The sequence below is a fragment of the Entelurus aequoreus genome, linkage group LG14, assembly GCF_033978785.1.
Source record: "Entelurus aequoreus isolate RoL-2023_Sb linkage group LG14, RoL_Eaeq_v1.1, whole genome shotgun sequence".
NCBI classification, from domain to species: domain Eukaryota; kingdom Metazoa; phylum Chordata; class Actinopteri; order Syngnathiformes; family Syngnathidae; genus Entelurus; species Entelurus aequoreus.
The window spans coordinates 59,242,701-59,259,353 of NC_084744.1; the positions used below are offsets into that span (position 1 = coordinate 59,242,701).

The 16,653-nt window shown below is 39.5% G+C and overlaps 1 protein-coding gene across 1 annotated transcript in view; it reads right to left on the minus strand.

Annotated features, from left to right (window-relative positions):
* Positions 1-3,063: 3,063 nt before the first annotated feature.
* LOC133665140 (WW domain-containing adapter protein with coiled-coil-like) overlaps positions 3,064-16,653 on the minus strand; it is a 35,192-nt gene continuing 21,602 nt past the window's right edge. The window contains exons 8-13 of the mRNA XM_062070363.1: positions 16,248-16,364; positions 12,292-12,425; positions 12,093-12,184; positions 9,505-9,688; positions 7,101-7,228; positions 3,064-3,872 (exon numbers count right to left, since the gene is read on the minus strand). Of these exons, the coding sequence (XP_061926347.1) occupies positions 3,803-3,872; positions 7,101-7,228; positions 9,505-9,688; positions 12,093-12,184; positions 12,292-12,425; positions 16,248-16,364 (725 nt within the window). The 3' untranslated portion in view covers positions 3,064-3,802. The remainder of the gene's footprint in view (positions 3,873-7,100; positions 7,229-9,504; positions 9,689-12,092; positions 12,185-12,291; positions 12,426-16,247; positions 16,365-16,653) is intronic.

The window sequence follows — 16,653 nt, forward strand, 5'->3', positions numbered from 1 at the left end:
AAAAAATAAAACATGCTTGAAAATGGCAGATGGATTCTCTACCGCAGACTAGATTTCTCCTTTAGTGATGAAGACGATGTTCAGGAAACCCACACTAATGTGTGTCCTCGGCCATATTTAGACAAATGTATTTAGAGAAAACATTGCCCAAAACTAGAGATGTCCGATAATATTGGCCGATAAATGCTTTAAAATGTAATATCGGAATTTAAAAAGTAAAATGTATGACTTTTTAAAACGCCGCTGTACGGAGTGGTACACGGACGTAGAGAGAAGTACAGAGCAGTTGCGTCTCCCAACCCTCCCGATTTTACCGGGAGACTCCCGAATTTCAGTGCCCCTCCCGAAAATCTCCCGGCGCAACCATTCTCCCCAATTTCTCCCGATTTCCACCCAGACAACAATATTGGGGCCAGTGCCTTTGCGTGCCGGCCCAATCACATAATATCTACGGCTTTTCACACACACAAGTGAATGCAAGGCATACTTGGTCAACAGCCATACAGGTCACACTTGAGGGTGACCGTATAAACAACTTTAACACTGTTACAAATATGCGCCACACTGTGAACCCACGCCAAACAAGAATGACAAACACATTCCGGGAGAACATCCGCACCGTAACACAACATAAACACAACAGAAAAAATACCCAGAACCCCTTGCAGCACTAACTCTTCCGGGACGCTACAATATACACCCCCCGCTACCTCCTACCCCCAAAACCCCACCCCCCTCAACCTCCTCATGCTCTCTCAGGGAGAGCATGTCCCAAATTCCAAGCTGCTGTTTTGAGGCATGTTAAAAAAAAAATAATGCACTTTGTGACTTCAATAATAAATATGGCAGTGCCATGTTGGCATTTTTTTTCCATAACTTGAGTTGATTTATTTTGGAAAACCTTGTTACTTTGTTTAATGCATCCAGCGGTGCATCACAACCAAATTAGGCATAATAATGTGTTAATTCCACGACTGTATATATCGGTATCGGTTGATATCGGAATCGGTAATTAAGAGTTGGACAATATCGGAATATCGGCAAAAAAGCCATTATCGGACATCTCTACCCAAAACCTTAGTTTTTGTTTACGCTGTAAACCAAAATCCTAACTGCTCTCTTCTTTTAAGACGTCCAACACAAATTTCTGAACACACATTAAGGTAAGTTGCGTTCATGAAAAGTTTTACGGTACATAACCATTACTAACTGTTCCCAAACAACACACAAGTCTTTGTTTTGTTTTTGTCAAGATTTGGATACGTGCCGTTTTGTTTTGTTTTATTGTAGGCGGAGGAAATTAATATAGCATTACAGAGGTGGGTCAAAAAAAAGGCAAACTACATTAAATACATACAGTGGGGTATGCGGGGAGCCTGAGTGCCCCCCAGCTAATCAATGTCAATATTTACTTATATAGCCCTAAATCACGAGTGTCTCAAAGGGCTGCACAAGCCACAACGACATCCTCGTCTCAGATCCCACATCAGGGCAACAAAGACCTCAACCCAATGGGATGACACTGAGAAACCTTGGAGGGGACCGCAGATGTGGGGTTTCTCCAGATTCTCTGAACCTTTTGATGATATTACGGACCGTAGATGGTGAAATCCCTAAATTCCTTGCAATAGCTCGTTGAGAAATGTTGTTCTTGAACTGTTCGACAGTTTGCTCACGCGTTTGTTCACAAAGTGGTGACCCTCGCCCCGTCCTTGTTTGTGAATAGAAGCCGCTTTTATACCCAATCATGGCACCCACCTCTTCCCAATTAGCCCGTTCACTTGTGGGATGTTCCAAATAAGTGTTTGACGAGCATTCCTCAACTTTCTCCCGTCTTTTTTGCCACTTGTGCCAGCTTTTTTGAAACATGTCGCAGGCATCAAATTCCAAATGAGCTAATATTTGCAAAAAATAACAGTTTTCCAGTTCGAATGTTAAATATCTTGTCTCTGCAGTCTATTCAATTGAATATAGGTTTTGCAAATCATTGTTTTTATTTACCATTTACACAACGTGCCAACTTCACTGGTTTTGTACTTATATTGATACCAAAATTCCCAGTATCAGCCACCCTGATATTTAACTGCTGGGGTGTTTTACATTATAGTAGTGGTAGACATGTTTAATTACAATACAGGTTTGACTTACTTTACAGGCAGAAAAATGTGTCAGCTCTGCACTTAAAGAGGTGGAAAAACTAGGTGAGGCTTGAATAAGGTTAAGGTCTGACCTTTCGGGAAACAATTTGCTAAAAGTGTGTATTTTGAAGCTGTGCAAGCAGGAAAAGATGCTGAGAAGTTGTGACTAAAAGGGTCTATTATACACAACATGGACCAAAGACTTTCAAGACGCTTTCATCCTGCTCAAGACAGCTTGACACATTTTACCAGCCTTTTGTTTGTTCTGGTCACTCAACACGTGACCTACAGGGTCATTTTGCTGAGAAAGCCGCACGTGAACACTTGCTCACTGTCGCCATCGTGTGGGCACAGGAGAGAAACCGCTTTCAAGACGTATTAATTCCTAAATGACACCCTCGGACAACAGGACTGTGTGAGTAGGTGTGGTATTATATTTTAATCTCATATTTTACGGAATACAAAGCCCTTGCACCCCCCCCCCCCCTCCCACAGACTCGTCCAACCAGCCTAACCCAACCCGCCCTGTCAAGAAAAAGTGTGCACATCATCTTGTGGAATCTAGTCAAAAAAAAAGTAACTAAAACAGCTGAGACACAAAATAAATTGCATTTCCGGGTGTTAAAGTGTACAAATGTAGCTCGGCGTGATCTCTCGGTTCATAGAAAAAAAAAAAAGTAAACCCACACGGCACAAATTATTTTGGGGTGTTGAAAGGGATCAGCCACAGCAGCTGACAAAGTAAAATCCATGTTGAATTTTATTTTGAAATAGTAAAAAAAAAAAAAACCTTTCCAACTAGATTTTTGCATTATGACTACAACCACAAAAACTCAATCATGTTTAACAATAATTTACATGACTGCCAAGTCAGTCACTTTGCTATTTTACACAAGCACTTGCTACACTGCACAAAAGGAATGGAAAATTTGACATAAAAAAAAAAAAAAAAAAAAAAAAGCAGAACGGATCAAGAGATCACATAACGACCTCGTATGTACTAGCAGCTGACCGAGGTCCGAAAACGTGGGCTTTTTTTTTTTTTTAAATTCTCCTTCAAAATGGCTTTCAAACGTCCGGATTCTGAAAGTTACTATGATTATTAGTGGAAGGAGCTCCATTAATTGGGACAAAGCAAAATGTAAAAAAGGTAAAATGTGAGTCTGCTGCATGTAGAACCGGAATGGTGATAATAGTAGCGGAAGGAAAGGTGTAACATCACTGCCACTAGATCGTACATTAAAAGTCTGATTCACGTGTTGGAAGGTGGACGCTTCTGCCACCGACCGCTCGTCGCCGATAATGTTTGGACAGTTGTTTTTTCAAGGTAATAAACTAATCTTTGTCTGACCACAACATCTAAACACACCTGAAAACAAAACTCGGTACAATACACACAATCCGAGAAGGTGCCGTTTGAAAAGAGCCTGAGGTCCTCTCGTGTCCAGCTTGGTGAGCCGTCATTTTTCACCTCTCAAGTGAGAGCGACTCGCAAGCGGAGGGTTGGAGGAAAACTAAAACAAACATGGCGGACATGTTCGGGATGACGGAGCTCACCCTTTTGGAAAAAGCCGCTGCCATCTAACAGTCTCTCTCAGTTGCTCTTGTGAGGGGAATAAACAGGCAGGCAAGGAGCAGCTGTCCCCGGTCCCAGTCAGTTCTGCTCAGACCATGTAAGAGTTCTGGTTCTTCAGCTTGTCCAGCTCTTTGCTCTGCTGCCTCAGAAACAGGATTCTGGAAGCAGACGGCATGGATTTAGTCGTGTTTTCAAGAGCGGGTCATTACCGTATTTTTCGGATTATAAGTCGCAGGTTTTTTTTCATAGTTTGACCGGGGGTGCGACTTATACTCACTGCAAAAAGTCAGTGTTCAAAAACAAGAAAAAAAATTACAAAATTTAGGGGTATTGTATTTGAACTAAGCAAAATTATCTGCCAATAGAACAAGAAAATTCGGCTTGTGAAGACTTTCCAAAACAAGTAAAACTAGGGGGCGCTAGAGCGCAATTTATTTTTTTTATTTATTTTTTTTTATTAGATCACAATTTTTGCCAGTCCTGATGTGTGTGTCCAGTTTGGTGAGTTTTGAAGCATGTTAAGGGGGTCAAATTACAGCTCAAAGAGGCAAAAGTGACTGTTTTTAGTAAACTTTTGTTTTGAAGGGGGAATTGCCAACTTCCTGTTGATTTTTGCTGAAGGAAGTTAATGTATGAAATGTAGGTCTAAGTCAGACCTACATAGAGGTTTTTGTTTCATGTCTCTACGACATTCGTACTGGGAGTTAGAGGCAGTTTTGTCTGTGTTTTCTTCCTAGGGGGCACTAGAGCACAATTTTGAGTGTTGGGGTTTGGGTTTTTGATTATATCGCTTTGTTCGCCAGTACTGATGTGTGTGTCAAATTTGGTGAGTTTTGAAGCATGTTAAGGGGGTCAAAATACAGCGTAAAGCTGCGGAATAATAATAAGAAAGAAAGAATAAAACCTTACAATTTCAATAGGGTCCTCTGTCCCAAAGGGACATTGCAGTCCCTAAAAATACAAAATTTAGGGGTATTGTACTTGAACTAAGCGAAATTATCTGCCAATAGAACAAGAAAATTCTGCTTGTCAAGACTTTCCAAAACAAGTAAAATTAGCAAACCTCAATGAACCCAAAAATACCTTAAAATAAGTATATTCTCACTAATAACAAGTGCACTTTTCTTGGTAGAAAAAAAAGAGACCTTTTTGCTCAATATGTTTAAAAATATTCATAATTTAAGTAAATGGTAGTGCCATTATCTTGACAATGATATGCGCTTTTTTTTTCATGCTTTAAGAAATTATTATTTTAAAAAGGTAGTTTTATACTTGTGAGTGTTGATGACACAGCTTTGCAACACTTGATATTCTAGTTTCGAGCATGTTTTACTCAATACAGGTCATAAAATCTCAGCAACAAACTGTAATATCTTACTGAGATCATTTCGGACCAAAACCCTTAAAACAAGTAAAATACTAACATAAAATTTGCTTAGTGAGAAGAATTATCTTATCAGACAGAAAATAAGCAAATATCAACCTTATTTGAAATATTTAATTTGACTTAGATTTCAGTTTTTGCAGTGCTCTGGAGCGACTTGTGTGCGAAATTATTAACACATTACCGTAAAATATCAAATAATATTATTTATCTAATTCACGCAAGAGACTAGACGTATATCAGCAACCGAAACCATCCTGTCCGGATTCAGAAAGGCTGGAATAATTGGAACTGCAACTGACGATGACTGTCAGGTTCAAACACTGAAGACGTCTATTAAACAAGACAAGAAGCAAAGAATCAAACAGAGACAGAATTTAATTTGGACTCAATTGAGGAGAGACGCCGTCGACCTGTAACCTCTTAGTGTCTTAGCACGCTCTGACGAAAAAGGTTTACGTCTCCTCCTTTATTTGGACACTCCCTGTTTACACAACAACATCTGCTTCCAAAGGAATGGGGAGTATGTAAACAGTCATTGTTTTCGGTCACAATAACACAAAAGAAAAAGATGGGCTTGGGCTGGTCCTGGCTTCAGCTTGAGCAGGTCTTCCATGACAATAGATAACCCCCATCCCGTCTCCTGCCATCGTACACAATGGAATTTTCCAAGCCTTTGCTTGGTGCAACAAAGACAGCCTCTTGTCTGTTCATTGGGAACTCAGAGAACGGAAAGTTTTTTGATAATTTATATACCATTTTTCTGACAATGACTCTGACGTAAGCGACGTACCAATAGAAGAGGAAGCGGCGCATTGTCTACCTTTGGAGTTGGCAGAGTTGTTTAGAAGCGACACAGAGGAAGAAGATTTCATGGGATTTAGCGAGTGACAGATTGTTTGGTAAACGTATAGCATGTTCTATATGTTATAGTCATTTGAATGACCCTTACCATAACACCGTATTTTTCGGAGTATAAGTCGCACCGGCCGAAAATGCATAATAAAGAAGGAAAAAAACATAAGTCGCACTGGAGTATAAGTCGCATTTTTTGGGGAAATTTATTTGATAAAATCCAACACCAGGAATAGACATTTGAAAGGCAATTTAAAATAAATAAAGAATAGTGAACAACAGGCTGAAAAAGTTTACGTTATATGAGGCATAAATAACCAACTGAGAACGTGCCTGGTATGTTAACGTAACATATTATGGTAAGAGTCATTCAAATAACTATAACATATAGAACATGCTATACGTTTACCAAACAATCTGTCACTCCTAATCGCTAAATCCCATGAAATCTTATACGTCTAGTCTCTTACGTGAATGAGCTAAATAATATTATTTGATATTTTACGCTAATGTGTTAATAATTTTACACATAAGTCGCTCCTGAGTATAAGTCGCACCCCCGGCCAAACTATGAAAAAAACTGTGACTTAATAGTCAGAAAAATACGGTATATTACGTTAACATACCAGGCACGTTCTCAGTTCGTTATTTATGCGTCATATAACGTACACTTATTCAGCCTTATTTTCAGCCTTAACTTATTTTATCAAATAAATTTCCCCCAAAAATGCGACTTATACTCTAGTGCGACTTATGTTTTTTTTCCTTCTTTATTATGGTAAATGGGGTCGTACTTGTATAGCGCTTTTCTACCTTTTTTTAAGGAACTCAAAGCGCTTTGACACTATTTCCACATTCACCCATTCACACACACATTCACACACTGATGGCGGGAGCTGCCATGCAAGGCGCTAACCAGGCCCATCAGGAGCAAGGGTCAAGTGTCTTGCTCAAGGACACAACGGACGTGACTAGGATGGTAGAAGGTGGGGATTGAACCAGTAACCCTCAGATTGCTGGCACGGCCACTCTCCCAACTTCGCCACGCCGTCCCCATTATGCATTTTCGGCCGGTGCGATTTATACTCCGGAGCGACTTATACTCCGAAAAATACGGCACATTTGTTTTCTTAGTCAGTGGCCTCACCTTTGTTCCCTCAGTGTGGCCTGGATTTCACTGACCCGGACCAGGGAGCGGAGGTTCTTCATCTCGGTGCACAGCTCCGACATGTACAAGCTGCCCATGTTGTGGATGTCCTCGCGCAGCCGGGCCGCCTGACACAGAGAAGGGACAGTGTGTAGTGTAGGATGACCACTACAGAAGTATTATGAAACACGAGGAGCGACGCTCTGTCCTTTGGTGTCTGTCACTTTAAGGAAAAAACCATGTGACCGATACAACTGTTGTCGTTTGACTGTGTAGCGACAAACTGTCTTTTCAGGGAAGCGCTTTTTTTTGGCTCGCGGGTGAAATGTTGTGGTTTTTTCAGTCCAGTCAGGGTTTTCAGCAACCCAAAATATTGAAAGAGCCATATTGGGCCAAAAATGCAAAAAAATTCTGTGTCGAGCCACAACAAATTAAAAGCCTTATATAAGTGTTATAATGAAGGCAACACATGATGTGTCTGTATTAGTTGTATTAGCTTACTATCAAAATGACTTTAAAAGTCTTATATAAGTGTTATAATGAAGGCAACACATGGTGTAAGTGTCTATATTAGTTATATTATTGTGACTTTAGAAGATCAACAAAAAGAAACGACAGAGGAATGTTTGTTTGTGGTTCTGAACGTATTTTGTTTGCTTCTTGTTTTTCTCCCCCCACTCACAATTTGCATCATGGCCATTTTTATGCCAGCCCCCTGAACCTGGGAAACACTGGCCCACACCCGAGCCTTGTAAAAAGCAGACATTGCTACACCACATAAATACTGCCAACTATCTTAAGGGAGCGGTTTTGTTTCCCTCTTGTTTTTACCTTATTTGTTGTGGACTTTTTGAATCTGCACCGCAACCACATCATTTCCCCATTGTGAAATAAATAAAGTCTATGCCATCCTAAGTTTGATCACCTTGTTTTCTTTGGCAAGCAACTTAACCTGGCATAACTTTTTCAAATGAAACTGTGATGCTAGCACTGTGGCTCACTCAGCTATGCTAGTGTTGCTAACATTTGTGTCATCCCTCACTCAGTAATATCAAGTTGGACATATTTTTACATTGGGCAGATGCAGTTAGTGTTGGGGACGTTCCGCTTGACACTTTAAAAATAACACAATATTCAAACTGGTTCCTTATTCTCTTGACTGTGTATAACATGTTTAGCCTTGGCCTCCATGGATAATGATACTAAAGATACAAAACAATGCCGTTTATTTTCTGTTATGGTAGTATCTTATTATTACTCCACACTGTGTATGGACACACGTAAATAGCTGCCAGCTGCTTGTCAGCAGGAAGACTAAAGATAAGTGTCAGCCAGAGGAGAGCGACGTTTGTGATCAGCAATAAAATTCACTAATCGGCATTAATTGAAAATCGTCCAATACCGAAGAGTCGACACATCGCTAGTTAGTGTATATGTAAAAATCAGAAGACCTGTACAATAGCGCTTGTTACGGTCAAACATTGTTGGAGACGGGCGTGGAAAAACACAGCTTAAAGACATAAAATAGGGCTAATCAAATAGGACTATTTGTCGTTACTCATTTCCTACGCTTTGAACTGCGCAGCTTATAAAACGGTGCAGCTAATTGTAGGATTTGTCTTCGCTAACGGCCGTAATGTTTTGTATTCAACTAATTGTTTTCATAAAACACCCAATGGAACACTGAAATAGTGTTATTGTTTGTGCTATGGTGCCATATTTTAGACGTGTTCGCTCACCGCACTCATTGCAGTCATTTCTGTTTAGTGCTATGGACTGGAAGTACAAGTGCTATTCTGTCTACTAGTCATCCAGAGCGTTTTTACTTGTATGGTTTCTTCATCCGTCACTCCAAGCAACCTTTGTAAGTTTTACAATACAACTAAAACAATTCGCAATATCGTAATGTTATCAAACTAGCGTCGTCAGCGTTAGCTAACATGCTAACAGTTTGCAAGTGTCTGTGTTAGTATTATTAACTTACAATGGCAGTCTTTTTGCATTGTTTCAGTTTCACACATTCCTCTGTAAATTCACCAAAACGTCTGCTTAACCGACCGGAGACCTTGCTTCCGCAGCTAGTGGGTACATGACGATGACTTCTGCTTTGTTTGATCAGCCGTTTTACTGCCGTGTTACTTAGAAAATCTTTCTACGTAAATACCTCATTTCACAACATATCTATCTGCAGCTGATGCGGCTAATATATGGAAAAAAAATTTCTCTTCCAAAATTTGGTGGGTGCGTCTTATATACCGGTGCGCTGTATAGTCCAGAAATTACGGGAATTGTCTAAACTTCAGCATCAAGGCTAAAAATGTGGGGACCAAACTATTGCAGTCAGAGAAAAAGATGCAATCAGAAGACAATATTGCTAAAAGTTCTGTATATTTTCTCACATTACCTGTTTCTCAGTGTTCTCTGAAGGCCATCCTTGGATATGTTTAATGAGATTCTCATCAAAGTGAGCTGCCAGGGAGGGGGTGAAGGAGCTGGGGGCGTCAGAGTGACTTTGACCGCTGTTGCTGGAAGCGGCGTGGGACAACGCAGCACCAGCTGTGTTTGATCCCATTGAGAGAAGTTCCTGACTGCAGGAAGAGAGACAAGTGATGGAAAAGTTTAATATTCAGGCATGTGAGCACTCGACGGAAAAAACGAGCAAAATTTCTATCAGCATGTGCTACCATGCAAACCCTGAAAGAAAATTTACAAAATCAAGACAACATTTCCTGCAATTGTGTGCATTTCTACACTACATTTTACCTTTAGATTTATTCTCATCCACCAACCTCTTTTGGCTGTCTTTTTAACACACAGTCACGATCAAAAGTTGACATACACTTGTAAAGAACAAAATGTCATGGCTGTCTTGAGTTTCCAATCATTTCTACAACTCTTATTTTTTTGTGATAGAGTGATTGGAGCACATACTTGTTGGTCGCACAAAATATTCATGAAGTTTGGTTCTTTTATGAATTTATTATGGGTCTACTGAAAATGTGACCAAATGTGCTGGGTCAAAAGTATACATACAGCAATGTTAATATTTGCTTACATGTCCCTTGGCAAGTTTCACTGCAATAAGGCGCTTTTGGTAGCCATCCACAAGCTTCTGCTTGAATTTTTGACCACTCCTCTTGACAAAATTGTTGCAGTTCAGCTAAATGTGTTGGTTTTCTGACATGGACTTGTTTCTTCAGCATTGTCCACACGTTTAAGTCAGGACTTTGGGAAGGCCATTCTAAAACCTTAATACTAGCCTGATTTAGCCATTCCTTTACCACTTTTGACGTGTTTGGGGTCATTGTCCTGTTGGAACACCCAACTGCGCCCAAGACCCAACATTCGGGCTGATGATTTTAGGTTGTCTTGAAGAATTTGGAGGTAATCCTCCTTTTTCATTGTCCCATTTACTCTCTGTAAAACACCAGTTCCATTGGCAGCAAAACAGGCCCCGAGCATAATACTACCACCACCATGCTTAACGGTAGGAATGGTGTTCCTAGGATTAAAGGCCTCAATTTTTGTTTCATCTGACCACAGAACTTTCCTCCAGAAGGTCTTATCTTTTATAACACTTATCTTATATTAACATTGCTGTATGTATACTTTTGACCCAGCAGATTTGCTCACTTTTTCAGTAGACCCATAATAAATTCATAAAAGAACCGAACTTCATGAATGTTTTTTGTGACCAACAAGTATGTGCTCCAATCACTCTATCACAAAAAAATAAGAGTTGTAGAAATGATTGGAAACGCAAGACAGCCATGACATTATGTTCTTTACAAGTATACTTTACATGTCCCATGTAATGTACCATAGAACTTTTTCTTTTCTTAGTAGATAATTTACTAACATTATTATCATTAAAAATGTAATGTAAAATTCTAAAACATGCACGCAAGGAACTGAGAAAATGTTTCCCATTTGGCAACTCTATCCTGTTGCCACGCCCCTTCAGGTAATATACTTCCTGTGTTGTGATCTCTGTTTACAATCAGGCTACTAATAAATACACTAGAACTACAACTGGTTACGGATAGGGATGTCCGATAATGGCTTTTTTGCCGATATCCGATATTCCGATATTGTCCAACTCTTAATTACCGATACCGATATCAACCGATAGATGTATACAATCGTGGAATTAACACATTATTATGCCTAATTTGGACAACCAGGTATGGTGAAGATAAGGTCCTTTTTTTTAAAAAAATTTATAAAATAAGATAAATAAATTAAAAACATTTTCTTGAATAAAAAAGAAAGTAAAACAATATAAAACAGTTGCATAGAAACTAGTAATTAATGAAAATTAGTCAAATTAACTGTTGTACTACTACTATTAGTGGACCAGCAGCACGCACAATCATGTGTGCTTACGGACTGTATCCCTTGCAGACTGTATTGATATATATTGATATATAATGTAGGAACCAGAATATTAATAACAGAAAGAAACAACCCTTTTGTGTGAATGAGTGTAAATGGGGGAGGGAGGTTTTTTGGGTTGGTGCACTAATTGTAAGTGTATCTTGTGTTTTTTATGTTGATTTAATAAAAAAAAAACACAAAAAAAACGATACCGATAATAAAAAAAACGATAACGATAATTTCCGATATTACATTTTAAAGCATTTATCGGCAGGCCGATATTATCGGACATCTCTAGTTACGGAACTAACAATGTTTAAATTGTAATCATCCAAATAGAAAGCCGGTAACGACAGCAAGTAAGCCAGCTAGTTGATGCTAACTAGCGAGCTTATTTGGGGGCCCCGTCCTGGACCTCAGTTCAGCATTTAGACAAGAGGAACAGTGAGTACTTGCGGCTGTGTTTACATCGTTTGTTTTTTTTTAAATATTTCATAAAAATTTAAGTGATATTTTGACATAAAAATGAATGTTTAAAAATGCGGATTTCACAATGCCTTAATTTTTGGGAAAATCAGGAGATGTTGGGAATCAACATTGCTGCATCATAACTACCTTCTTTGCTGGAGAGTCCTGGGGTCCTCTGGGCGCTTCTCCAAAGTCTGAGCCAGGGGGGTAGGGCCTTGCTTAGCGGAAGATGTACCACCCTGCAGATGCAAAAGGAGACGGAAAGAGTGGAAGATTTATCGGACAAAATAAGGGTTGCCACAGCAGCAAGGTGAGTTAACACAAAGCTTAAAAAGTGTTGCCTCACTCTAGTCTGCAAAGATGTGCCGCCGCTGGGGGTTTTCTGGTTGCCCTGCTGCGTGCCATTCCGTGGCGAAACGTAAGGCCGAGGCGACGATGTGTCTGATGTCAGAGATGCAGGCGACTGACTGGAGTGCTGGGCTGCGGAGGTTATGACGTAAGATCAATGAAGACGAGTAAGACTGTGATCCATTTACGTAAGACACTCCAAAGCAAACAGACTGATCAAAGTGTAGACGTACTCTTGTCCTCAAAATGATTCACACTCATTATTTCAATGAATACAGTCCAGTTTGTTTAGGACTTACATGTGACATGAAAATCTATTAATAAAACATCCATGAAATAAAGAATATTGTTATTTCACTTGTTAGTAACATAAGTCATAAATAAACTTGACAACGGCATTTATTTGATCACAAAAACGTCTCAATAACTACGGAGGGTATGGATTATTTTGAGTTATTAACATACAGTACAAAACACTGAAAATAAAGAATATGCTGGTATGATTTAATGTACAACAGTTTAAAGGCCAAAAACTAGTTTTAACCAACTTTAATTCTGCTTCTGATTCTACCATAAGTGAACTTAACTCCGTCCTTTCCAAGGACTTGAATGCAGTGTTTGAATGGGTGAATAGCAAGACTGGTTTTAAATACGAATAAAACCACCAGTATAGTCTTTGGTTCTAAACACAGTATAGCTACAAACCCTATAGACCAAAAGTCCCTTCATATTCTCTACTGCTCGCTAGTGTTACCATATCTGAGTTATTGTGTAGAAATATGGGGAAATAACTACAAAAGTACACTTCATTCATTAACAGTGTTACAAAAAAGATCAGTTAGAATATGTAATGTTGGATATAGAGAACATACAAACCCTTTATTTATTGAATCAAAAATACTGAAATTCCACAACATAGTGAATTTGCAAACAGCTAAAGTAAGCAAACTATAACCTGCTACCCAAGAATATACAACAATTCTCAAAAAAAGAGGACAAATATAATCTTAGAGAAAAATGCAATTTAAAACATTTGTATGCACGTACAACACTTAAGACCTTCAGTATATCTGTATGTGGAATTAAATGATGGAATGGATTAAGCACGGACGGCGTGGCGAAGTTGGTAGAGTGGCTGTGCCAGCAATCGGAGTGTTGCTGGTTACTGGGGTTCAATTCCCATCTTCTACCTTCCTAGTCACGTCCGTTGTGTCCTTGGGCAAGACACTTCACCCTTTGCCTCTGATGGCTGCTGGTTAGCGCCTTGCATGGCAGCTCCCGCCATCAGTGTGTGAATGGGTAAATGTGGAAATACTGTCAAAGCGCTTTGAGTACCTTGAAGGTAGAAAAGCGCTATACAAGTATAACCCATTTATCATTTATAAGCAAAGCAATCAAACAATGTACTAATCATTCTTGTCTGTACTGTAAAGTTCAAATTTGAGTGACAATAAAATGAAGTCTAAGTCTAAGACATGGCCCTTGGGCCTTGAGTTTGGCACGTGTGGACTAAGTCTACATCAGGTCTGTAAATTGCCAATGGACAGATTATTCTAAAAATGTAGCCTTGGTTAAGGTCTGCATTGTAGTGACATTGTAGTTATATTAGTTTTGCCTAAACAACATATCTAATAGTGGTTAGGGTTGCAAAATTAAGAGAATATTCAAAGTTGGAAACTTTCCATGGGAATCAACGGGAATGTATGGGAATTAATGAGAATTAACGGGAATTAATGGGAAATTAATGGGAATAAACATTGAATGCAACATGCTAGAACTTGCAGCATGATTATTAGCTAAAACAACCTGATTTAATGCAAATTCAGTAAAATTTCAACCCTGCACAGTGCATTCCTCCATCACATGTGCAGTGCATTCCTCCATCACATGCACAGATAATTCCCAGCACACTAAAGCAGGGCTATTGAGGCCACACTAGTATTTGAGCCCAAGGACTTCATCCAGTCAGGTAAGTTTTGATGATATTACTGGGGTAAATATATTTGATCTATGGTATTTAAGTGTAATAGAGGTGTAATTGCTTGTTACTGTATGACTGTAGACTACTCCAGCAGATTTCCACTCAAGCTAGCTAGCTGTTCCTGTACTTGTTAAATGATTTGGGGGCCAATAGATCTAGCTAGCTAGGTTTATGTACCACCAGTCTCATAATGAACCGAAAATATTTCTCCGTTAGCCGTGATGCTAATTTTCTCTATGTTAAATCCCATTAATTTATGCTAACAACGTTAGCGATCCGAATTTACCTTTTTTGTGATCTGCAAAGTTCAACTAGCAAATACTAAATCAAAAGGTGTAGTTTCCTCTGCCTTCTGTTCTGCTAGCCATTCTGTTGTCATACAAGAATGTAGGTTATAGTTTGATTTAGCATGCTGAGTGAGTGTTCATTTATTCATCTCGCCTATTTCTATTCATTTGGCCTTCGGTAAAATATTTTTAAAGACTACTCCAGTTGTTTAGCTGACTATTTATATCTGTGTGTGGCATTGCATTAGTGTTTTACAAGAATAAATAAATACAAACAGAATAATGCCACAAACACATTTCACCCCAACCAAAGTAGGCGGAAAGGCTGTGTACATTTGCAAATACTAGGGGTGTAACGGTACGTGTATTTGTATTGAACCGTTTCGGTACGGGGGTTCCGGTTCGGTTCGGAGGTCTACCGAACGAGTTTCCACACGGACATATTAAGTAGCGTAACGCACGTTGTGTAAACAAGCACACCGAGGCACAACACACGGCATGCTAGCAGCTAACAGGCTACGATAGACTGACCATACGTCCTCTTATCACCGGACATGTCCTCTTTTGCGGGGCTGTCCAGGCGAAGTTTCTTAAATGCCTCAAATGTCCGGCATTTTGAGTTAGGGTTGCGTGTATTTTCAATGTACGTTCAGGGTTAAGAAGGGGTTAAAAACAAAACAAATTGTGCGCGCAGCAGCATTGGTGAGGGAGGGGCAGAGACAGAGAGAGCGAGAGAGTTATGATAAACGCGCATGCGTCGCCAGGCTCTGCTTTTTATCCATAGATTTATCAGATTTAATATTTTATTATCTATAGCAGGGGTGTCAAAAGTGTGCCCCGGAGGCCATTTGCGGCCCACAGCTAATGTTTTAAAGGCCCACGGCACATTCTAAAAATACTATTAAAATAAACAAAAACATAACAAAAGTGAAATAAAAAAGCTTAATTTAGAAAAAGTTGCAATGTTGACTAATAAAAGAAAGCTGTTTTTTTTTTCTTTCAAACGGTCATTGCTCAAAACATAATATTGAATCAAAATCAATGTTATTATGAATTATGGACCTATCCAAGGTTCCGATTACTTCACATCAAATATTGCACGAAGAAAAATATTTTTGGTGGAAGATTTTGCAAATTTGGTAAATAAATAACCCAAAAATGTATATTTTGTTGTTTTCTTACTGTACTGAAAATGAACCGAACAGTGACCTCTAAACCGAGGTACGTACCGAACCGAAATTTTTGTGTACCGTTACACTCCTAGCAAATACTGTGCAAAGAACTACGTCAAAAATGCCATAAAAATGCAGCAGCATATAGACAAGTGCCCAATAATATATTATTATTGTAATTCCCCATTAATTCCCATTAATTCTCATGGACGGTGTCCAACTTTGAATAATCAAAAAATGGTCAATGTTTCCAAACTTCCCGAGCTTAACTTCCTGTGGTAAATTTCCGTAAATTTCCCGGAAACTTTCCACCCCTTTGCAACCCCAGTCTGGTCTCAGACTGTAGACTCAAAGTTAACGTTGTGTGAAACTTCTCTGCGTGAAGGTCAGTGACAACAGTGGGTTTGAGGCTGCACTCAGCAAACTGAGTTAGGGACATAAAGGACAGTCGGACCGTCGACAAGGTACAGGGTTAGCACCAGCAGGTGGTGGAAAAACAGCGTGGAGCTCGTACCTTGGTTGGCGTGCTGAGCAGCTGAGAGCAGAGCAGTGATGTTGAAAGCGGGTCCAGCAGTGAGGAGCTTATGAAGCACAGACCGCAAGGAAGCTTGGGTGACAGCAGCTGCCAAGACTGGAGGAAGAGGAAACGCAAACACACACACACAAACATACAGGTGAGTGACACACAACAAGTGGGTGCAGCGCTAAAGTACAGCGATGTTAGAAAACAGTAGAAACAAAAATACACATCTGTACATAGACATCACCGTCAACAGACAGCTTATTAAAAATGAAACTTTACAAGCATGCTCGTGTCTAATCGGCACATCCTGGTTAGGAACAGCCACTAAAAACTGGTTCAAAAACAAACACTAACAGGCAAGGAACAAACCGGAAGCTTTATGAGCTGTGTACACAAC